The 25446-nt window shown below is 41.1% G+C and overlaps 1 protein-coding gene across 1 annotated transcript in view; it reads right to left on the bottom strand.

Moving 5' to 3' along the window:
- plch2a (phospholipase C, eta 2a) overlaps window positions 1–25446 on the bottom strand; it is a 209168-nt gene that overhangs the window by 180131 nt on the left and 3591 nt on the right. Inside the window, exon 2 of the mRNA XM_031876737.1 lies at window positions 12389–13017. Within this exon, the coding sequence (XP_031732597.1) occupies window positions 12389–12542 (154 nt within the window). The 5' untranslated portion in view covers window positions 12543–13017. The remainder of the gene's footprint in view (window positions 1–12388; window positions 13018–25446) is intronic.

The following is a 25446-nucleotide window of genomic DNA, read 5'->3' as shown; positions in this document are numbered from 1 at the left end:
TTTAGTATCTCTGTGCGCCATTAACAGTCACTGTCTGGTGGAAAAAAAGTAAACTTGTGAAGAGAATCATCGATCCAGATCTATATTTTAACACAAATCCATATTTCAGTACCACCACATCAACCATTACTAGGAGTGGAAGGGTTTACAGAAACCCTCTTCGCCTCAGAGCCCGGTTCAAGCAGTGAGGAAATGGGCTCATTAACCCCGGACCTCTTCACTTAAGATTAAACAGAGGAAACGCAGACAAAGGAAGCTTTCCATTACCAGGAGTCTGATGCCAAGACAACAAGTTCATTAAGGTTCAGTCTGTCTTTCGCAGGAAATCATGAAGTGGTTCTGAATGCAGCAGAGGAACTGGGTGAACTGGGAGGGCGCTGCAGTGCCCCCCTCTGGTTGTGTGAATACTTCACCTGTACTGACTTATTGAAATAGAAGTTAAATATTAATAAACATAATACCCTCTGGCCATGTTATGAGGTAACTTAGGAGTAAATGAGGAGGGCAATATTAAACATGTCAAAATGTGGAATACCACATATAATCTGTTTGCTATAATAATGTAATTTCTGAGAGGAGGAGCTTCACTGGGGCTTCCTCTGTTGCCCCATCTTTGTGACCTCAGCACTCTGTACGTTATTCAGCCACACAGACACATGGCCCTGGGTCAGCAGTTTATCATTACAGACAGACAGAAGGCTTGTATGCGATCACAAAACTACCAGATACAATCGAATACTGTGTGAACCAATCACAGACCTGATGTCTAAGGATTATATGTTTTCCATCTTTACTATGAAGAGCTTTGTGCTTCATACTGCCTCATTTTTAATGGGGTTTAACTCTAGCGGAATACATGATATAGTAATATTTATACTTAATGATTTGTTTGCACCACAATGTGTGGTTGGGTGTCGTGTCTGCAGAATCCATATGGACCAGGTGGTAATCTCCAGCAAGAGATCAGTGCCTTTCAATACCCATACTACCAAACTATTTCGTATGCCAGACAAAGATGTTGTATGTCCCAATGCATAGTATGTATGCACAATGCAGTGCGCCAAAAGTACCAGGATGTCCTACAGCCACCGGTTGTGTTTTGCAGCATGCAGGCCAGCATGCTTTTCTGGCTATTCATAGTTTTTAGTCATGCGTGGTGACCTGGAGGGCAAAACATGGTGGCTCGCACTCCACATAGAAACGCAGCACAAGCCGGTCAATATTACCTCTGTTTCAAGCCACGAATATTTGGATCACCTTTGAACTGAAGAAGAAATGAGATATGAGATCAAACTGCAGGTTTTGGGCAGGTTTTTTCGATCTGGGTGGGTCAATGATGCTGACGTTTGGGAGGTGAAGGGCAAGAAATTCTTCATTGTCAAAGGAATCTTGACGACACAGCACGTTTAATGGCTAAAATCCTTTCAGGGTTTCTTTCTCAGACGAGATTCTGAACACGGCCCAGGCTCATGTCCTCATCGGTTAGTTGCACAACAACTACAACAACAGAAATCCCTCACTCCGTAAACTGGCGGGCAAGGGAAGACAGCATTGTTTGGTCCTCCAAGGGGGCGTTCCCTTGAGGACGTGACGTCACATGAAAACTATGAATTCTGACCCACAATGCTCTTTGCAGTGAATCTATGAGCAAGAGGGTCAAAGCTCGAAGCAATGTTATGAGGAAGTAGTATGTCTCAATTGAAAGCATACTGCAGACATTCAGTGCTTTAAAGGGGCAGCTGCAGTACGGACTAAAGGTCAAAAGAAAAAGTCTGCGATTTGGAACGCAGTGGTACCTTTTTGTTGCCTGAGAGGCAACGCCTGGGGTTTAAAACCCACCAAACACTTACTACTGTTTGTATAGCTTATTGTGCGGCCGCTGTAATAAGTGATAGTGATGAGCATATCAACATTTATACCAACTCAGAGCTTTCTTTTATCTGGCTCCTGGGCAGCAACAGTGAGTAAATCAAAATTGAACAATAAAAGCCATCCCCAGAGGAAGTGACACTTTGAACCTAATTAGTGCTGAGGTAACAAAAGGGGGTAATCCCTAAAGCTGGACTGACCCATATCAGTAGAGATACGTTTATTACATATACAGTAGATCTGTATTGGTGTATATGTCAGCTGAAACAGGTATTACAAACGAGGGTTGATCTTTCATCTTTATAACACATGATTCCATGGTGATCAAATCGTGGCTATTGTAATTTTGGAATAAGATACACGAAAACAAAACAATTACAGTATGTTGGTATTACTTTTACAACTCTTCAGACGATGATGATGTTACTTAATCCCTGTGGGGTCATGCTGCATCCAGACCAAACATCACAATAAAACACGTGAAATGAGACCCAATGCAAACATTATCCTGAGATAAAGAAATAAACACAAAAAACAAGCAAATTAATCTCAAAGCTATTCACTAAAGAATACAAGAAGAAGAAGGTGAACATATGCAGTTATCAGAGAGCCTCCCTTTCCTTCTGACTATCCTCCTAGGGTTGTAATAACAGCATTCAGTGTTAAACTGACTCCAAACGCACATGGGAGAGGTTTGCCTACAGGGCTTTCTGGCAGAAAGGGTTTATTTTATCCATAAACCTGATCAGCAAGGCTTGTTGCCTGAAACCTTCTAGTACTTCTAGTGGAAAGCCCTGAAAGCAAACTTCTCTCATGTTGAACTCCTCCTGCGTCAGATTAGTGAACAGCCGTTCTGTATCCTGACTCTCAGGTCTACTTCACACAGCTTCACTGATACACATGTTTCATTTAAACCGCTGTGTTACTGAGGCTGTTGTTAACACATCTGGACAGCTGTTTTAACAGGCTGTTTCACTTGGTTTGAACATAAGGGTCTGTAGGTAATTTGTCACGGAACTGTGTTGCCGGGTGGGGGGGGTCCAACCGTGTTAGGAGATTTCTTGCTTGACTTGTATTGATTCAGAACTTAAATGAGGCTGCTGGGTCAGAGCGGCCAGTTCTTTAGAAATAATTAGTACAATCCCAGCCAATCAGCACAAAGGATTCACCCAGACCACTGTAGAGGTACGTCAAAAAAGTGATCTAGGACTGACAGAAATTGAATAAATCACCTCGCTGCCCACTGCTGGTACTGCAACATTCCAACATAAATGAAGGCATTGATCTTCTAGGACCAGTCCTCTGCCATAGTCTAGTAGGTGAAACATTATCTGATCTGGGAGAAAATATACCCGGAACTTTTCCCAAAACTGCTCCGGGACAAGATGCTGCTGTCCCGCAAAATCTTCTCCAAAGTCTCCTCTGGAGGTCTGAAGTGTCCCGACCCAGCAAGCACCCCAACTTCAGAGCGGGCTTTTCATGTTCAGTGCATGAACTTTCTCTCCACTAGTTAGCTTTGCAGTCTGCAGGACTTTTTGTTTTGGTTGACAAATTCAGACTGGAACTAAAACCACAGTCCTCACTGTTGACTTGAGCAGCAGCAGGTTGAGATTTCACTTTCCGATCATGTCTGCTTCATTCTATGTTTTTCTGCAGATTGCGTCAAATGTCCCAAACCATCAATGAGTTAGTCCATCTCACTCCTTTCTGACTTCCTGTCTGTGGCTCTCAGCTCTAAGCTTTTATTTAAAAAAAGGCTCAATCATTTCCTCAAACGTTACTCAAATAGGAGAAATGGTGCATTTGTTGGGAGCTATTTTCAGCGGCGGATCGATTAGGGATGCGCAATTGTTTCCGTTTTCATATGCCCAGTCGTATCTTATTGGAGAAAGAGATAACAAGATGTACACTTCTTTAATTTCCAAAATTCTTATGTTTTTATATAACGAAACATAATGCTTCAATCCATATTTGTTGGAGTTAAGCCTCCCAAAAATAAAATGTTCATTGTGAAACTGTCAAAGCACTGCTTGCTCTCCCACTTTCAACAGCGAGGCACGCGCCTGTATTAATGAGGTGGTTTGACAGCAATCTAACAGCACCATACATTATATTTATACAACCACAAAGTCATATTTTCACCATTTCTTTTTTGTTTTGAATTTCATAAAATATGATGAAAGACATTCAAATCGTCTTACAAAAACCTCAATATACGCTTTGAATGTAAAAAAAATAAAAACCATTCCAAACAGCCCATGATAAGAATCCCAGCTCCTGAAGATTAAATCTTGTTTACAATGTTATTAAGAAATGCAGTAAACATGAAAAGAAGCCTTCATGCTCTACATATAGTAATGTGATTAGAAATAAAAAAGACATGGTGTTTTCTCAGCTCCAGTTTATGATCATCATAAAAACACCAATATGAACTCAGTCACTGTTTTTTTGCATCAGATTGATAAACATTGCAATGAGCTTTATACCATGAACTTGTGTCACAAAGATACATTTGAACATAACTTAACTGCATCTCTGCCTATATGACGATATACAGCATCATCATTATCATAATTACTCATCGTTACTTACTGCAATACTATCTAACCATCTCAATACACAAGCAGTGCTCTGACTGACAGCCCTCCATCCACCCTGGGACTCAGCAGATGGTTTCTAACTGTGTCTGAAGGCAGCATCAGTGTGCAACTGAGACTAAATTGGAGGGTTTTGGGTTTTAGGTAAACACAGCAGCTGCTTTCCAGCCCCCCTCAAACACCTGCGGCCTCCCCTCCGTCCCTCATTCACACGTTTATTCACACACTCATGCTTTCCCTCCGTCTGCCTGGAAGTGCTTGCTGGTTGTTACATGTTACTGAACGCATTTTCTCCGGTGTAGGAAGCCTGGTGAACAGCACAGTGTTGTATCAGCTACTGCAGGGCTGACAGCATGGGTTTGACAGTGCTTTGAGGCTGTTTGTAGCAAACTATACAAAAAGAAATACACAGTTATGTCTGTGGGAAACAGATCAGCTTTACTCCCTGAATACCTAGAAGAGGAAGCTTTGACTTCAACATACAATAAATAATAGTAATAAAATAACCAGTAGTCACAGTTTTATGATCGGAGCTGTTAAAATGCTACCGTTGAACACCACTAGCTGTTTGAGTGAGTTGCCTTGGCATGACCTCCTATGGAAGCTGCATCCTGCTTGCACAACACGTTCAGGCTGATTTGCATAAGTCCATCCAATGAGGGTACTGACTACTAAACACTGCAGCTACGCATGTTAAAACGGAAGAAAATAGACTTGAAGTTTACAGTATCACAGTATACCGTGGTATTATAATCGACGGTTATCGTGCCGATTACATTTGTTTATCTGCGTTATTCCAAAAAACGGACATAAGTGAGTGACAGTGTGCAAGAGTTTAAGGTACATTTAGTAGTTCATTTAACATGCTATAATCCTGCTAAAATACTTTAGATATTTAACATGTTTATAATTCTGTTTATTACTATAATTCTGTTATCATTCCTTTTAGGGTAACTGATAATAATTATAACAATAATGATGATAATAATGATAATTATGCTTCCAGTTTTAGCTAAAGCCTGTGTGCTAGTTTCCGTAATTAACCGGTAATTAACCTTTTCCGCATTTTTACATTAAAATTCCAAATTTGGGCCCGATGCTGAGGTTTAAGTTTGGAGCTGCAAAGGCCTAAACATGTGCACATCTTGATGATATAAGCTGAGAGCTGGTGACCTCAGAGAGCCTCAGCTGAGCTGCTCTTCTTCACACAGCAGCTCACTCTGGCATCTATAATTTAAACCAGCAGCTGGCTTACCTTCAGACTTCACTGTTAGGTTTACGCTGGTTGTTGCTCCCATGAGCTCTGCTACGTTTTCGTTTCAATTTGATGTCCTTTTGTGTTGAGATAACCGCACCAGCATGAGAGGGAGGAGAGTCGGGATGGGGGCTAAGCTCCTCCAGCTATAGGACCTGAAGCTATTACACTACCCAATCTGCTTCTGGCCTCTGTCCAGTCGCAGGTCGGTGACTTGGTCCACATCTTCACAGAGACCTGGCTCTGTCGTGGCGTCTCAGATCAAGCTGCACTTGACGGGCGGACCACAGGACAGAGAGCAGGACTCCAGTGGGACAAGAGGAGGTGGATTCTGTGTTGACATCATGATGCTTGGTGCTCAAACAGTCAGAGATGATGGACAATGTTTCCCCGATGTCGACGTTTGAATGTTTCGATGTCTGCGATGTTATCTGCTTGTTCGTGCTGTTTACAATGGGTGCGGAAAATATTCAGACCCCTTTAAATGTTTCACTCTTTGTTTCATTGCAGCCATTTGCTAAAATCAAAAAAGTTCATTTTATTTCTCATTAATGTACACTCAGCACCCCATCTTGACAGAAAAAAACAGAAATGTAGAAATTTTTGCAAATTTATTAAAAAAGAAAAACTGAAATATCACATGGTCATAAGTATTCAGACCCTTTGCTCAGTATTGAGTAGAAGCATGCTGTCCATTTCTTCTAATCATCCTTGAGATGGTTCTACTCCTTCATTGGAGTCCAGCTGTGTTTAATTAAACTGATTGGACTTGATTAGGAAAGGCACACACCTGTCTATATAAGACCTTACAGCTCACAGTGCATGTCAGAGCAAATGAGAATCATGAGGTCGAAGGAACTGCCCAAGGAGCTCTGAGACAGAATTGTGGCAAGGCACAGATCTGGCCAATGTTACAAAAGAATTTCTGCAGCACTCAAGGTTCCTAAGAGCACAGTGGCCTCCATAATCCTTAAATGGAAGAAGTTTGGGACGACCAGAACTCTTCCTAGACCTGGCCGTCCAGCCAAACTGAGCAATCATGGAAGAAGAGCCTTGGTGTGAGAGGTAAAGAAGAACCCAAAGATCACTGTGGCTGAGCTCCAGAGATGCAGTAGGGAGATGGGAGAAAGTTCCACAAAGTCAACTATCACTGCAGCCCTCCACCAGTCGGGGCTTTATGGCAGAGTGGCCTGACAGAAGTCTCTCCTCAGTGCAAGACATATGAAAGCCCGCATAGAGTTTGCCAAAAAACACATGAAGGACTCCCAGACTATGAGAAATAAGATTCTCTGGTCTGATGAGACCAAGATTGAACTTTTTGGCGTTAATTCTAAGCGCTATGTGTGGAGAAAACCAGGCACTGCTCATCACCTGCCCAATACAATCCCAACAGTGAAACATGGTGGTGGCAGCATCATGCTATGGGGGTGTTTTTCAGCTGCAGGGACAGGACGACTGGTTGCAATTGAAGGAAAGATGAATGCGGCCAAGTACAGAGATATCCTGGAAGAAAACCTCTTCCAGAGTGCTCTGGACCTCAGACTGGGCCGAAGGTTCACCTTCCAACAAGACAATGACCCTAAGCACACAGCTAAAATAACAAAGGAGTGGCTTCGGAACAACTCTGTGACCATTCTTGACTGGCCCAGCCAGAGCCCTGACCTAAACCCAATTGAGCATCTCTGGAGAGACCTGAAAATGGCTGTCCACCAACGTTCACCATCCAACCTGACGGAACTGGAGAGGATCTGCAAGGAAGAATGGCAGAGGATCCCCAAATCCAGGTGTGAAAAACTTGTTGCATCATTCCCAAGAAGACTCATGGCTGTACTAGCTCAAAAGGGTGCTTCTGCTCAATACTGAGCAAAGGGTCTGAATACTTATGACCATGTGATATTTCAGTTTTTCTTTTTTAATAAATTTGCAAAAATTACATTTCTGTTTTTTTCTGTCAAGATGGGGTGCTGAGTGTACATTAATGAGAAATAAAATGAACTTTTTTGATTTTAGCAAATGGCTGCAATGAAATAAAGAGTGAAAAATTTAAAGGGGTCTGAATACTTTCCGTACCCACTGTATATTCCTCCTTTGTTTTTTTGTCATGCTTTTCTCGTGTAGGCTGCAACTGCTTTAGGTGGTGTGGACTCCTTTAGGATTCCATCGCTCTTTGCTTCACTGTTGTGCATCAGTCGACATCAATACCTATTTGAGCTAATCGTGTTTTAACAACTCAAGAAACCAATGACGTGACCAACTGCTGACCGGCCATCGACGTAGAGTACCCCGCTCAGTCTGACCCCAGTGCTCTAGTCACGTGTGGCAACAACGATTAAGGCTCAAACACAGCCGCCCTGTCACAGCCCTCAGTGCTGACAACAACAGCAAACCTCACCACAGCAGGTATTTTGAGCATCCATGGAGCCAATCAAATGTCTCCCTGCAGCAAGGCCCTCATTGTGCTCCCGGCGCTGGTTTTAATCACCGAATTCCTTCACCCGGCGCATCAAAGGAGCACATGCCCGGAGGAGAGATGGAGGGTGTAGCGGAGCGTCTGACTGGTCGATAGAACAGAAAAACATGGTTTTTGAACAACCACACTGCAACCAGTTCACGTCTCTCAAAATAGCTATAGAATATTCTCATCTATACAGCTTTGTAACATAATTGACATCGTTTTTTGCACAAAGTATAGACCTCTGCAGACCTCTGCAGATCTCTCCTTATCCACTGATCCTATCATCCATCAGTGTGTGCTCTACATCTGCCTTTACTGTAATGTAATGTACATAATTTGGCTTTTATGTTTGCTCTCTTCCCACCTTGTGTTGTGACTGCTGCACAGCAATTTCAAGATTCATCTCATCTTATCTTTATCTCTTCTCCCCCAGCTACTGACGAGTCATTAGTTTGTCTCCCTGAGCCGTGAGAAATGAGACTGACAGTGAAATCTCTTCCCCTGCTGTTGACCCAAAGCCTCATTACAACCCACAACATCAAAGTGTTGGAAGGCAACGTGGCAAATAAATAGAAGCCAAATACATTCATAATTTTCTAAAATAAATAAAAGATCTGCATTTATTTCTGTGTTTCCGTCACATCATTCCCATCCAGCGTTCTCAGCTCACGCAGTAGGGACACATCTTTAACCTGTTCTGTCGCCATCAAAGACTTTCATGGACAGAAGGTGATGGCCTCCGGGAAAAGTTCTAAAACTTCACACAATGTTAACAAAGGCGACAACAAGACAGTAAACTGTAACAGCTAAGATTAACGACACTCAGCAACAAGCAATAATGAATACAATCTGGGCTCAGGCAAAGCTTTAACAGGAAGTTGGAGTTCAGTTTGTTGTCTGCAGATGTTTGTGTCTCTCCTGTGAGTTCATTAAATGATCCTTGAGTGTTTCCAAAGCCAAAGAGTTATGAACATTTACACACTTGGGGCGACCGCGGTAACTTCATTGATTACTGTTCATAAGAAATGATCCCCTACATGGAGACAGGATCGATCAGGTTCAAACGGGATGAATCACAATATTTTCTGGCAGCTGGTCTGATCCCATCGTCAGATAGTTTTACTTTATTTCTATTGATTTAATATTTTGTGTAATTTTATTCTCTGTTGCTGTGAAATAAAATAAGTTGTGTTTTGTCAGCGTATGTGTGTAATGTTACTGATATGGTCCTGTGTGTCTTCATCCCAGCATTACAAGAAGAGATGTCCTTGTAAAGGTTTAGCTTGTAAAGGCATTGTGCTCATGCAGCAGGACGCTGCACCAAACTCTCTGCTGATGAATGACACTTGTGTCCTTTTCAGCCTTGCAGACAAATAAAGCTCAGCCACTCCAGCAGCTGTGTCTGCAGAGCAAGACGACCAGCCTGTTCAGAAACAGGGACGCTGCTGCTTGACCTTTGCAATTGTTTCATTATTTACCCTGTATTCAAGTCACTGGCATGACAATATACACTTTTGCTTGATTAAGCTGCAGCGCAGAATTTTAATATGAATATTATTCACAGAAAATTAGCTTGTTGGGAACTTTCCCTACCCACTATAACTTAAAATACAGATGTGTGTTAGCATTTATTCTATACATGTTACCAGTGTCAAAATATGAACACAAATGAATAATTGCATAATTCATAAGCAAGTCCTGCTTTATAATGTGCTGATTAATACTCTGGTCATATCAGAAAGAGGCACAGTGAAGTCCATCTGCACATCTTTGCAAAATAGAAGAGCTGGTAGCTTGTAACACAATGACAATTCACAGTGCAATCTACAAAAATACAGTTTTTCAGATAGCAGCCACGGTTGAATTTCAGCCTGCATGCATGTTTTTTTTCAGCCTAACATTGTTGAAAGAGAGCGGCTAGCATTGCTAGCCAGAGCAACAATCTAGTGGACCATTTAGAATGTTATCAGCCGATTGAATGGGCCTTATCAGTGATTATCACTACTACTATAGTGCTTGTTGTTGGCAACAGCAGCGCATGAACATACTGCGCATGGTAGCTCCCATCAATTTCGCTGTATTTTTGTCTTTATTTGTTGTTGTTTTTCGTGTTTATCACTCATAGCAGATGACAGAAGACAAAAGGAAGAGTGGGGATTAAGAGCAGTGGACTTTGAGACGATCACTGCTCCACGGCCGACCAACCAGCCAGACCTGCCGGACCAAACAGGGAGGGAGGAGAGCACGAGATGGAAGCTAAGCTAACCCAGCTAGGACCTGAGGCTACTGCACTACCCAGCATGCTCCTGGGACTCTGTGTTTACATCATGATGCTTGGTGCTCAAACACAGTCAAAGTTGATGGACAATGTTTTTTTCCTCATGTTAAATTTTGAATGTGAAGATGTCGGCCATATTATCTGCCCAGAGGATAGTTGTTGCTGTTTCATTCCCTATGATGCAAATTAAAGAATGCACTACAGTAATACACTACTGTTTTAGTTTAGTTTGTCATGTGTTTGTTGGGTTACAAATGGGCTACAACTGACTTTGGTCAGTTGTAGCCCATCTTCTGAACATACTAGTAGGTGAGCAGGCCCCTTGTAACCCATATTCTAACCATATCCATGAGGCTGATAACTGCTGATAGCCCATTCTAACAGCTGCCAAAATTTGAAACCAAAAGCTTTATCTGTAGACCTTACATTTCCATCAGAAGTCTCCTGGTATGCACCTTTTGTACTATCTAAAGTGAAAATGAGTTGTGTCGTTTTCACACACACAGTATGACATCCTCTGATAGAGCATCACTGCTGGCAGACGAACCATCATCACCGTCTGGATCATTGACAGCAACTACACCAGAAAACATTCAGAAATATACTGAAACACAGAAATATACTGGAATGTGCAAATTAATAACATACTCAAGCGGTTTCCTCTCTGATTCTGTCGACCTGGTTTCACACTTGCAACGTGTAAATATTTTCATTTCAAAAAACAATCTTCGTTTTGCGTTTCTTTCGGTACAACATGGTGGGTGAAGATACTTCCACTGATACAGAGCTTGTTTTTGAGAATGTTTACAACACGTTTTATACATTACATAATGTGTAACTAAGTCCTGACAGCAGCTGAGTTTACTGCATGGGATTGTAAGTCAAACAGTAAAGCACATGATATTGCATCAGTCATATAAACTAACGGACATTCCCACGTCTGCACTGCCATATTATCTGAACAGAGAAATGCTTTTGTTGCTGCTCTTTACATTCCTTATGATGCAAATGAAAAGAATGCACTACAGGAAAGTACTACAGTTATAGTTTAGTTTGTCATGTGTTTGTTGTGTTACAAATGGGCTACAACTGACTCTGGTTGTGCATCCCTGTGTTGCATAATGACAATAAATGTCCTTGAATCCTTGAGACAGAAATGTGCAGAAGACACACTTCAGTTCTTTACAGACCAAAGTTCACAGTCAGCTGTTTTCACGACGGGAGGAACAGGACCTGATGGCCTTGATGCCCTTTTCAATTTTTCAACAGATTTCAAACAAGATTTTAATCTGGACCTCCGCCCATCACAGGCACAACCTCCTATTAATACATACAGTCTGGCCCCATCACGGTCTGTTTTCAGCCTCTAGCTTTTCTCATCTTTCATCATCAACCAACTTCACATTCATCTGGGCCTCCTCCCATTAGACACACAACCTTTTCTATTGCCACTTGATTAACTTTGGTACAGGGTTAAAACATTAGAATATTTAGTTGGAAATAAATCAGATATATGTATGAAGAATAATAACGCAGAAAATGAAGGCGATTATCAGATAGTCCTCCAATCCAACACAGACGTATGAAGTGGCTGTGATCCAATCAATAACCGCTCCACCTTTCTTACACACAGTCAGTCATGACATCTCTATCATCTCTCTATTACATGTATATCAGACTCCACGCATTCATATTTAAGACGTGACATCATCGTCTTTTTCATGTGAATTAATTAGATAACCAAGATTTTAAACCCTTCTTGACATTGCAATAGAAGAAGGCAAAACAGTGTATTGTTTTCAGCATTCCAACAACATGCATGAAGTTAAACAGCACTAATACGCCACAAGACCAGAGACAACACACCATAACATGACACCAAACACATTCACACTCAGATTCCCGGCACGCCGTCATTCATCATTGACACTTACCGACGTTGATGACGTTGGCGGACAGGAAGTGGCTGCAGGGAAGGCTGGTGGTGCTCACGAAAGAGTCGCCGTCCGTCGTCACGGTGGTCCTCGACCTCAGCGACAGGTTGGGGGAGTCGGTCACCATGGCCATTCTAGCTGCCACAGCCGCCATGACCGCTGACGGATGACAATGTTCAAGGTGTAGCTGCTGACCTCGCTCCCCAAAGAGTCTGTAGAGTCTTTAGAAACTGGGATGCAGGCAAATGGAGTTCAAGAAATACTGTATCTCATTGGTAAAAAATATCGGATAAAATCACTGGAAGAAGGAGCAAATTTAGCTTGAGAGGTTCCTCAAATTGAAGTTGAGTTGCAGTAGAAAGCTGAAAAGGAAGTGGACTGGGGACTGACTGCCTGCTATCTAGAGCTGTCAAGCTGTCAGAACAACCCTCAGTGAAATATTCCCAAAACAACAACTGCAATGCAATCCAATATTCCAAAGTGATGGCAGTCACAGAAGGACGTCTTTGATGAGAATTCCTCACATGAGTTTTATTAGTTGAATATGATGAATGGAATCACTCAAAAAAAGGCTTCTGGTCCTCCTGGTCCAGATCATAATCCCAGTCAGGCCGAGCTGCTGCAGTCACCTACAGCAGAGGACACACAGACACCTTCTCTTCACTCCTCATGGTTGATGAGGACAAACACAAATATGACATGTTATGCAGTTTCTGCTCAGAATACTAAATTCGATATTTATGTATTCGTACTAGAACTCCCTAGTTCATTTCTGTACGTGATGAAGGAAGGATGTGATTAACATTAAATTCAGCACAAAACATATACTTGTAAAGGTTAGGACACTACATCTTAAAGCAACTTAACGCCGTGGTTGCTATATTTGACCTAATGTCGATATCATTATGAACTAATCAAACAAAATCTTCTTTCAATGTATTGGTCATTTCAGATCTCAATAAGGATGTATATCACAATATAGCATGTTTTCTGGTAAATCAAAAAATAAATAGTCAATATGAAATAACCACATGGTTTATATACTTGACAAATGAAAAACATTGAGTATTTTCTCATTTTATTAAGAACTTTAGAGCAACAATTTCTGAGTTGGAACGGGCTTGTTATTATCAATTTAGACAACGTGTTTGCATATATCGTTATCTGAAAATATGATTTCATCAAGATATGATTCCATTGATGAATTGATAAATTATCCTATTGAGTTATCAATCAGCCCCATCATCAACTCAAACAAAGGATAGGCCAAAGGCTGAAAAAAAAGAATGGCAGCCAATAAACAACAATCTCCTGTACAATACACTGTAATCAATGAAGCTCATGTTATAGGTGGGGGAATCACCAAAGTCCTAATAAGTAATAACAGTAATTGTAGTGTCCCTCTCAATGTGCATCAATCCATAAGATGGTCAGGGGTCACTGAGGGTCACTCCAAGCCCCCTTTGGGCTCTCTCAAACTTCACTTGACCTCAGGTTCCATGAGCGATGCTGCTGCTGTGGATGTCACAGCACAAGTCACACGCATTTAATGATTCACATCGCTGTGAGAAAATGAAACCCGGAGGCAGCAGCAAACCGACACAGAAAAAGAAGATAGTATGTGGAGAGAACCACGAAACAGAAATGTAATTTAGTAATTAAAGGATAGGGATTTAAAATGTAATGAAAAAAAAATCAATAAAGCTTTTTAAAAGGCATTCAAGATATTCATTTGACCTAGTTTAAGAAGAAAGCTTCAGTCTACGTAGGATGCAGCATGACTGGTGCCAGCATGTTACACCACACCTCAGACTCACTTCAGCTCTCCTACCTAAGCCTCCTTTGTTTGCCTACCTTCTGCCATCACTCACAGAAACCCACCAACATGAAGATTGGATACACCTGAAAACATGTACTTCTCCGCTTGAAAGTCTCCTTTAAATCAGCTTTCAAAGTTGAAAGCTTTAACGCTGTGTATGTGATCCGCCGCCCTGCGAAGGACTGAACAATGTGTGGTGTGTGTGTGATGGGGGAGTGAGTCAGGGTTAGCTAGACGAGGTGGGCCGGCTGGAGGACGTGTTGAGAACTGTTTCTGAAAAGTTGGCGGTCAGATTGGCCAAGCTGCAAGTCTGGGCACGTTCTTGTTAGCGTCAAACCCACATACACACACTCCACCTGGACACAGGAGAAGGTGTGTGTGGGACTAGTGCTTGTATTTGAAGTGGTTGGTGAAACACCAACATGCTTTTATTCAAACTAACGTGTTTCAAACAGTCATCAACGGAACAAGGAGGGCATCTTGTAACATGAGACATTTAACAATTCCTTTGTACTCAATGTTGTAAGTGTGACTCAGATATCAGGCAGAACTGCATCCGTTCAGTGCTTGAACACGATGTTCAGTTTACACATGATTCTGTTGAAAAAAACGTTTGGTACTATTTGCGACAGTTTCAGCACTTTTTCAATAAAAGGTTCCAATAGATGGACGCAAGCAGAGGACCAACTACCAGGATCCTATCGACGCAGGGCAACGTCTGACTGCTCGGTCTGAGGTAAACTGTTGTATAGCCTAAGATACTATAAGATATTTTATAGAGTTTCCTTTTAGCAAAATGCTCTGAGTGAATTTGAGTTCCCTCTGGTAAACTGTTACGCAGTGTATATAGGGCTTTTATTGTAAAAGGTAAGAACAAAAGTAAAGGATCTTGGCTGAACTATACATATTAAATATGTCCATTCAGCACAACATGGTTGGTTGGCACAACAGCCATCAAAACTCAATCTCAAATCTCAATGTTCTGTCAAGCATTCATAATCAGTTACAGCCTACATGAAATCATTCTCTTTGCCGAGACTCTCAGCCCCCTTATCTCTGCAATAACAAAAGCCTCAATCCTAACCAAGCTCCCGAGTCAAAGGGACATTTACACACTGCTTTGATAGCAAACATGAACATGAACATTGTTGAATATCCACTTCCATTACAAAATTAGGTATTGTCTTTATGACAATAAAACACTGAAATCTGCCAACAGTAATCACATTACTGGCTCTATTCCATCGGTGAGGAACTCTGGGATTTTTTTTTATATTCTCCATAGACCCTTTTACAGCCTACGTCACGATTACATCACAGTGTTAGCTGAAGAAAAAAAAGGAACGATTGGAGCACAAATCTCCTCAGAGTAGTGGGCTAAAGTTACCCATCGAAAAAGTCATCTGGCTGTGCTGTATGGTACCAGAATTAATTTTGCATACATTTAAGATGATAAACTGTGATTCTATGCAAAACGGGCAGGGCGTTTCAGAAATGGAGAGAAAATGTTGCTAATATTTTAGCTTAGCCTTCTACTAACCTCCTCGGCTGTCACGGCTGCTACACCTCAGCGGCTAAACTATTAGAGAGATGAAGAGATGGCCTGCTTATTTTCTGTAACTATTGTAGCATCAAAGCATCGTGGAATTAGAAAGCTAACTAGCGGACGGCTGGCTACTTAGCTGGCTTGCTAATTCCGCCATGCTTTCATGCAACACGGGTTACATGAAGCATGTGTGGATGAAGCATTAATTGTTCAATTTTACAAATTTAGCAGCTGGCTAGTTGGCTAGCTACCATGCCAATTCCACCATGCTTTCATGCTAATGTTACACTGGTTAAAGAAAATTAGTGCAACAGCGTCTGCGCATGCGACTACTGTCCCTCCCTACTGTGCCTCACTCCTGGCCTCTAGGAGATTACTTCGCCGGGAAGAGAGCAGGCGGGAGCTCTGGAGACTAACTAACTAACTAGCCAGCTCTGGAGGTGGACAAGCTAGATAGCTAACTAACCACCCGTCCTCTCAGTTTGCTTCTCCCAGATTGACGACAGGAATCAAAGTCATTTAATTGGCAGTGGGGGAATACCTCAACATTTGGTTTAGATCAAACAGCAAGTAATAGGTAATGGTCACCATGGGGTCTAAATGTAAAAACACAACTGTTTGAAACCTACTTCAACCCGATGTATATAAATAAATGTACAAAAAGGGGACCCAATCTGAAAGGCATGCAAAAACAGTTAGCCTGAATGGACCAGAGGATAGTTGGACCTGATTCAAAAAGTGGGCGATACAAAGAGACCCAAAGAGAGAGAGAAACACTCGGAGCAGCGAGATGCAGCTACAGTCAAAATGAGCAGCGAAACGTGAATTTCCCTGAACCTCACAGTTCAATTAATTTCAATTCAATTTATTTATGCGTCAAATCACGACAAAAGCTATCTGGAGGCACTTTTCATATAGAGCAGGTCTAGACTGTACTCTACAATTTACAGAGACTTAACGTTCCCCCATTTGCAGGCACTGGAGCAACAGTGGCAAGATAAAAACTCCACCTCACAGTTTCACTCTCATTTGCATTTTATGCATTAAAAAAACACTTCTTTCTCCTGTGATGAAAAAGCACCTCGTGATCAGAGCTGATAACAATTCCTCTTGGATCTGCTTTGTAGACATATTGACACACAGACCTGAGACCTGCAGCCATTCAACAGGACCCTTGTTCTGAGTGAACTTTGTATTGGAGAGAAATGTGCCATGATTAATGATGTAAATGCAATATTAATAGGCTGCTTGTCTGTTGCTCCTCCTGAGCTTTCTTCCGTTTGGAAGGTTTTTTTGGGGGGGGGGGAGTTTTTCCTTATCTGAGTCAAATGGTCTCAGGACAGAGGGGGTTGTAGGCTGTACAGATTGTAAAGGATTTGGGATTTGGGATATATATATATATTATATATATATATATATATATATATTTGGAATATAAATTGACTTGACTTACCTCTAAATACATTTCGCTTTACTATTCTACTACTACTTTTTTTCTAAATGAATGCCTAAATGAAATGCTTGTGACATCCCACCAAGCAGGGGAAAAGAGAGTTGACCTGGTAAACTCAGTATTTTTTTATTATTACAAATATATATTATTTTTCATTATTATAATTTTCTCTTTTCTGTATATGTATTACCTATCCGGCCTCTCTAACATGTTATGATTACCGTGAAACAACGATATCTTGAGTTACTTTTTTTACCCTTTTCACCTGTAGGTTGTTGCAGAATTAATCTAATTTTACAAGACATATGTTGCTTTTTTACCTAATTTTCACTCTGAACCAAAAATCTCCATTTCAGTAGCTCTCACATACACCAAACATTCCAATTTCATTCCTATCTATATTCTGAAGGATTTGACAGAGGGCTTTGTTCAGATATCATTCATAGACTGATTTATACACATATTGCTAAAAACATGGCAAAAAAATAATATCCAACATTCCCTCTGTAAAACCTTTGACTCTAAAATATCAACAAAATGAAACAAGAATTTTTAACCTGGTTTCATCCAATGTTCACATTTCTGTTCTGGAAATGTATGTGAAGAACCACATATTTGATCATTTCTTATTTGCGCATTTAAACATATACATTTTCAGAAAACTTAATAAAATAAGCAATTGTCTTAATGGAAGAAATCAACTGGGGATGTTTGATGGTGATTTCTATTAGTTAAATGCGTTACCCTATTCACCTGGCGTGTCTCTCTTTAAATGTATGGGGTTTTACATTTACATCATCACTTAGTGGAAGATGTCACACTTAATACTCTCTACCTGGCCTCAGCACCAGTTCTAGCTTCTGTAGTAACAAATCTGTACTACAATATATGTGAGGTGTTACAGATCGCTAGCTACAGCAGCCTATGAAGAGTAATGACTGTAAAATGGAACAGAAGAGTTCCTGAGGGCAGTAACATTAAGCTGCAGATCAACACCCTTTTTCTTGCTAAGTACAGCAAGTTAGAGACAAGCTTGAGCACGGCCATGCGCTTCCCTCTCTGTTTCACAACACCAGGCCCGACTGACTGAATGTGTGTACCGTACAGTCCGCGTACACGGGACGTCCTTAAAGTGTCAGGGTAACAAGACACCTACACAGCCACAATGACAGCTTGGATCATGCTTTAAAAGTGTTGTCAGAGAGTGAGTCAGCCTGCCTCAGGTCTCTAACGAGTGTGATTCAGCCGCTGGTTTGGACCGTTGTTATGACTGTCTTGATACACATTCCGTCCTCTGTAGAAGTGGCTGCTTTACTAAGCTGAGGGAGAGAGAGACATACTCACAGTGCTGTGCATGTGTGGTTTACCCATCTTGTGGGGACATAAATCTGATCACACATTGTGGGGACTTGCCTGTTTTGGAGGGACAAAATGGGGACAATTGCCCGTCCCCATTACATAAACGTTTACATTTTAGTGTGAAGACTTTATTTCAGGTTAAGTTCAGGGCTAGAATAAGGGTGGTAGCGGTTATGGTTAGAGTTAGTCTCCCACAAATGTATGTACAGTATGTCAATGTAATGTTCCCAAAGGTAATGAAAATATGACTGCGTGCGTGTGTGTGTGTGTGTGTGTGTGTGTGTGTGTGTGTGTGTGTGTGTGTGTGTGTGTGTGAGTGTGTACACAAGCAAAAGGGGCTACAATTAATAGTAAATTGATCAAGAGAGTGCTGCAGGAATGAGTCCTAAAATCCAGAATAGAGTCAGCATTGTTGCACTTTTTCTGTCTCAAAGTCAATTTTGGGTTCGATGTCTGAATGTAGGTCTGTGGTTAACACAAGCTGAAGAGATGTTAATGTTTTGTTCTACGATATAAAATAGGTCAGTAAACACCCCTCTCCTGAATGTAGAAGCTTTTACGTGTCTTCAAAAAGTGTCTAAATGAGTCGACTAAACGTCCTCACTAGAACACTAGTCCTCCTTTAGCTTAGTGGTGGAGACGTGAAGTCATGTGACCGTGGAACGTTAGCTTTTAACTTCTAATGACTACATTCACGCTTCAAAAATCTTTAAGTGGTGTCCACTGGTAAAGATTATCTTGCTGAACAAAAGATGTAAGTATCATAAACGTTTGTTTGCCACAGAGATTATTTTCTGCAACAATTAAAAATCCAATGGAAGAATCCCATTGGATTTTTGTCGAGGGAACCACTGTGATGCTGACTTCCTGCTTGGCCTACAAACATACATCATCCCTACGGCACTCTATGATTCTACAAGACTGTGCACATACAGTATCAGTCAGTGTCAACAGTCAAAAACATACAAACACAATGGCCCTTTCTTCCACATTCCCCACCTAACACATGCACACACAATGGGATCCATTCAGAGCACATCATTGACAGTGGTTTCACAAAAGTGTGCAATCAGCGACACTTTAGATAATGTGCACGACAATGAAGCACATGCCGCTCGCTGAAAGGAAGAAATTATGTTTAGTTTCATAATCATTGAATAAATGTCAACACATGGTTCATCATTGGGTCAACAAAATAACAGCTAGTTGCCCCTCTTCCCCCAAACATTTCAAAATAACTAACTGTGACTAAACACTATAATTCACTCGGCATTGTGCTGGTCATGTGACAAAGCACTGAGTACTGATATATACAGAGTTAGTTCCATACATATTTGGACACTGACTTTTTTTTAAACTTTTTGTTTATCCAAGCAACTTTGAGTTACAGTTATATAATGAATATGAGCTTTAGGAGCAGACTCTAAGCTTCAATCTGAGGGTATTAACATACAAATTGGACTTTTGGTTTACAGTTCTTTATATGTAGCACCGTCTTTTTCAAGGGGTCAAAAGTAGTTTAATTTAAAAGCTGTTTCATGGACAGATGTGGGCTATTCCTTTGTTCTCTCTTCTACTAAGCAGGTAAAAGGTGCAAAGTTAAATCCAAGTCTTTCATTTGCATTTGGAATCTGCTGCTGTGAACCCACAACATGTGGTCAAAGGAGGTCTCAATGCAAGTTAAAGAAGCAACCTTCAAGGGCGTGACGAACAAAATACTCGCCTGAGAATATTATATGTCCAGGGCTTTTATTGTGAAAGGTGGATGGAGTAGATCTGGACTGCGCTGCCTTTGTCAACGTTGAAAGGAGAAATACAGTTCAGAATATGGAGCCTCCAAATTGATTTGAATATAAACTCAACCCTTTCTGCACAATTAGACTGGTTGATGCCTCTATTTGTGGTGCGAAAGCTCCGAAAAATCGGCCATGTTCCGGTTTATATTTGTGTTCTGTGTGAAAGTATTCATGACAGAAACAACAGTGTGAAAAAATATATCGACGTGGGAAAGAAACACTCCTGGTGTGTAAAGGCCTTAAGGCTGCAAAAGTAAAAATAAATCAGAGAGAAAGCGGGATTGACAAATCAACATTTTGGCACATTCTGTTAAAAAAAGAATGTGCTGGCTCGGCAACGCAATGAGGACTGTCCACGGAACATTGTAAACATGAGTTTATGGTCTCAATCTCTAGTTTCAAGTCTTCTTCAATACAACATGATGTTCATTTAGTAAATTACGGTCCATTTAGAGTCAAACAGACCATAAAGCAGAGCGTTAGGGCGGGCTTACTGTGATTGACAGGTTGTTGCCGCTACCAGAGCCGTACACGGCATCTCTACGTCACTCCTCCGCATTCCAAATATGGTAACTTCTGTTCACCGGTTGCAAAAAAAACAAAAACATGGCGACGGCCGTAATCCAACTCGAGACTTTAAAACGACAGCCCACAAACCAATTAGAGATGTCTTGATGTAGTCCACTTCTTATATCCAGTCAATGGGCTAAATGTATTTACAGTCCAACAAAAAATTTGACAAAAAGCAACAACAGCACAGCTGGGACAAACGTATTATTAACATCTGTAACCACTGACACCGATAGCGACAGCTGTAACAAAAGATATCCTTTTTTGTTTTTGCTAAAGTTAACTAGTTTAGTTTTGAATGAATAAAATGTGACCAACTTTTACATATTTCCCTCAAAAGATAGTATTGCTCGGTAAATTCCCGACTCTAAAGGGCAAAAAAATAATAAAAATCCCACTCCAGAGACCCGAGGCTTTACTCCAGTGACAGACATTTGACAAAAGGCAAGTTATCTCACGGCTCACTTCCAAGTCAGATGTGGTTTTCCTTCCTATATGGTCAACCAGATGATCAAGAACAGTCGGCAATGTGGGCACCGTATCTGAAAAGGTCAGAGTGACTCGCAACGCACAAGATGAAAAGTAGGGAATTATTTGGTGGAGAAAAAAAAAAAACCTGCAACTATGAAAAGGTCAGGAAGTGTGTTCCAAACTAACAAATACACTATTGGAGTTTGTTTTTGTTTTTTGAGGCATAGGTTAATGATATTCCCTCATATTCAAAGAAAGAATGTGTGGTCTCTACGTCTCAGAATGTCAATGTCATTTTGTCGTGTTTCAACCTGCTTTCATCTAGATGTGCTGCAGCGGTAATTACACACTTCAGACACATTAATTGCTATTCCCACAGCGCAGTGCTTACGATGCGATTCATTTTGTAACGTCATGACTGCTGGGTGGTGTGTCACCACACACTCCTCGTATGCTGTCACTTATTAATTTCCCAATGAGCTGGCAGAATTTAAGAAGTAATCTGTTCTAATGATTCAGAGCATTTCAGTTTGACGGCAAAATACATTCTGAACACAGCTTCTCCAGTCTCTCACACAGTGCAGTTTCAACAGACGATTTGTTAAAGAAAAAGTTCAACATTTTGTCGCTTTCTTTCTGAGTGGGAGATGTAATGGGGCATTCCGTTTGAGCTGAAAAGTCGTAATTTCCAAGTTCCCAGTCGGAAATTTCAACTGGAACAACCCCTGAAGACGGATTTCTGACTCCTTCAGTAAGGAAAACCTCACCAACCCTCAACCCTCAACATCCAAGATTCCTGCTCCGCGCATCAACATGGTGAAAGCTTTAGTAGCATAGGCCTACTGTTATAAGCACTTCTGTCTTGGTTGTGTCTCATTAAATCAGTCGTACACAGTACTGTCCGACTTCTATCTGTTGGCATGTTGCTAAGGTGTTTGTATGCAAAGAAATATAGTTTAACATGTCATTGCTAAGAAGCTAACTAGGCTAGATCTGGTATTGCTAACTTCTTTGACTTGTTGTATTAGAACGCAGTTAACTCGGTTTTGTTCGTCATCGTCATTCCCAGCTCCGATTTACGACTTCCGAGGTAAATAGAACGCAGCATAAGAACAGAAGTTGAGTCGGAACTTGGTTAGCTTAGCTTAGCATAAAGACTGGAGGCAGGAGGAAACAGCGAGGCTAGTTCTGTTCTATTTTGTCAAAACCACATTTACCAACCCAACACGAAATTTGTTTTTCTTAATCTGAATCGAGAGTCTAGGACAGAGGGTGGCCTATGATGTACTGATTGTAAAGCCCCTTGAGGCAAATTTTATGACATTGTGCTGTATAAATAAAATGGACTTGACTTGAAATATAAATCACCAACTATTTGATATTCATTGGAATGAAATAGAGCACTAGACTGTGATTTAATCCGCTGAGAAAAATGCAAATGACACGTCACACATGATGAAGTATGCACTTTGAACAGGTTAACAACTGAGAGGGAACACATACACAGTCAGAGAAGGCAGAAGTACTGAAAGTCCAGTAAATCCTCTGAAATGTATTAGTGACAGTGTGTAAAAGCTTCCTTTTCAAACCAGTTGATACATTTTTTTTTAATCTCAACAAACACTGAATGACAAAAAAGAAAAATCAATACATGTACCAAAGCCTGACCGATCTTCTTCCTCTGTGCCATAGAGCTCCAATAAAAACACATCATTGAGCCACTCTGTTGCACTAGGTGACATGTTCCTTCATCACCATAAACACTCACTAGTTTATTGTGACTCAGTTCCACATAAAAACAAATAAATAAAGAAAAACGAAGGATGAAATGTCTTTAAATATTCAAACCTCTCCAATGCAAGTAGCTCCGGATCATTATAACGATTCCCTCCAGTGAGTTAGTGATACACTGATATTAAGTTGAGGAACTTGCCAAGAGACAGCTTGGCAAGTTCAAAGAAAAAAGATAGAAAATTGCAGCAGAGACCAAGTTATCCTGATTCTTCAACCCTAAAATGAGATAAGCTCCAAAAGCTATGGATCCTATAGTGCAAATATTGTTACAGGCTGTGTGTCACTCTCCATGATGAGTAAATTGTCTTAAGACATGAAAAAAATCCATAAAACGCTGCTTTAAAAAAAAAAGTATAATGCATGAATGGGTATATTGAGTATCTAAAAGATTTTCTCCTTTTAGCCTGTTGTGTTTTGTCTGACGCAGGCCATTTTGTGACGATGTATTCATACAGTCACTGTGAGTGTGCACCACCAAACAAACCCGTTTGTTTCACCTTTAGCCTCATAACTTGGTACAATACATATTCTCTGACTTCAATCAGAGGATGTGGCGGAGCTCCTCTCATGCTCTCAAGTCACTCAGACTGCTCGCATTAAGCCCAGTGTAGGTGACTATCGGCAACTTAAAATGAGTCACCGAGAGGCTGAGTAGGGGAGACTAACCTGCGGACGCGCTGGCAGTAAATGAATCACGGATCCAGTGCTTGAGTTTGTAGTTTTATTTGGATACAACAAACAAACTCTTGTGCTGAATAATGCACATTGAAAAACGTTCAAGATAGTTCAGTGTGGCTTTGTGGCACAAGGCAGTAAAACTGCCTGTGCCAAAGCACACTGTATATTATCCATCGGGCTTAATAATAATAATCCTCATCATCAGCTTTATCCAAAAGTTTGGCGCGCCTCTCCTCATACAGCGTTGCCAACAGCGGCGTGAAAATACATCAAAACGTGCGGCCTGATCGGGAATAGCGCGGAAACTATTTTTCGGAGAGATTCGCCCAGCGGTTTTCCCGAAAATCCCGGAAAACCACTAAAAACGGAGCAAATTGAAGTTTGGCGCGCTTCTCCTCACACAGCGTTGCCAACAGCGTCGTGAAAAATACATCAAAACGTGCGGCCTGATCGGGAATAGTGTGCTATCTATTTTTCGGAGAGATTTGCCAAGCGGTTTTACCGAAAATTCCCTAAAATCCCCAAAAACTGAGCAAAATGTCCCCATTCACTTGAATGGGGTTCCGGTGTGAAGAGAGCAAAAAAACACTTAACTTTGGGCCCATATTGACGAACCATACTTTAATGTAGAAACATGATTCAAAGTTTAAAACGTAGACAAAACGCTGCACTTTATTGATCCAAAGGGACATTTTGATAGCTAGCACAGTTTTCATGAAGTCACAGATTAAGTTTCAGGAAGATTTTGGGTCTGTTTCAGATTTTATAATGGGTGTGTATTGCACGGCTCGTTAAGAGCTAGAGTGAGAGCATAACTTTCAGAGTGGAGCAGAGCAGGAAAATCTTCTGTGATTTTTCCAAACAAATTGCTCTAGCTCCCACAATTTTTACTCTTTATACACCATTTTGGCCAAAAAGCTTGGAAATGTTGTGCTGGTCGCAGTAAAGTATCTATGGAATCCAACTGATTTACACATTTGGCTCAGGGAGCCGCAGAGCGACATCAACTCCAACCAACTGCTCCATTAGACTCCATGTTAAATCTGACCACTCATTTCTCAAAGAAAGCAGACGGTACCAGTTTTGCATATTGCGCTTGAGCTCACATTTTTAACACCACAAACATAAAAAACACATCTCCGCGTTTGCCAGAGTCTTATCTCTCTGACGGTATCCATATTTTATTGATTAGTCTCATGGTTTTGGTATAAAGGGCATATGTTTGACAGGTAGTTTTGTTGAAAATCACTGTTCACTCTTTCTTAATTAGCCTCTAACACACAGGTGCTCCAATCACCAACATGCACCCAAGCACACAGGTGTTTATATGAGCTCATTAGTGATGTTGATAAACACACAGAGGCACTGAGACACACACGCACATACACTCCTCTCCCTCTCTCTCTCTGTCTGTCTCTCTCTCTCTCTCTGTGTGTGTGTCTCTCTCTCATACAGTCATTCAGGTCTTGGAGACTTTTAGAGGACTCCTGTCTGCCTGTCTCACTCACTCAGTCCATCTAACGGTCTGTCTACCTGTCTCTCTCTCCCACTCACTCAGTCCATCTAACTGTC

Source organism: Anarrhichthys ocellatus, unplaced genomic scaffold, assembly GCF_004355925.1.
Source record: "Anarrhichthys ocellatus isolate YVR2014 unplaced genomic scaffold, GSC_Weel_1.0 scaffold114, whole genome shotgun sequence".
In the NCBI taxonomy this organism is placed as follows: Eukaryota; Metazoa; Chordata; class Actinopteri; order Perciformes; family Anarhichadidae; genus Anarrhichthys; species Anarrhichthys ocellatus.
The sequence above is the reverse complement of the archived record's forward strand: the minus strand, read 5'-3'. Positions and strand labels throughout refer to the sequence as shown.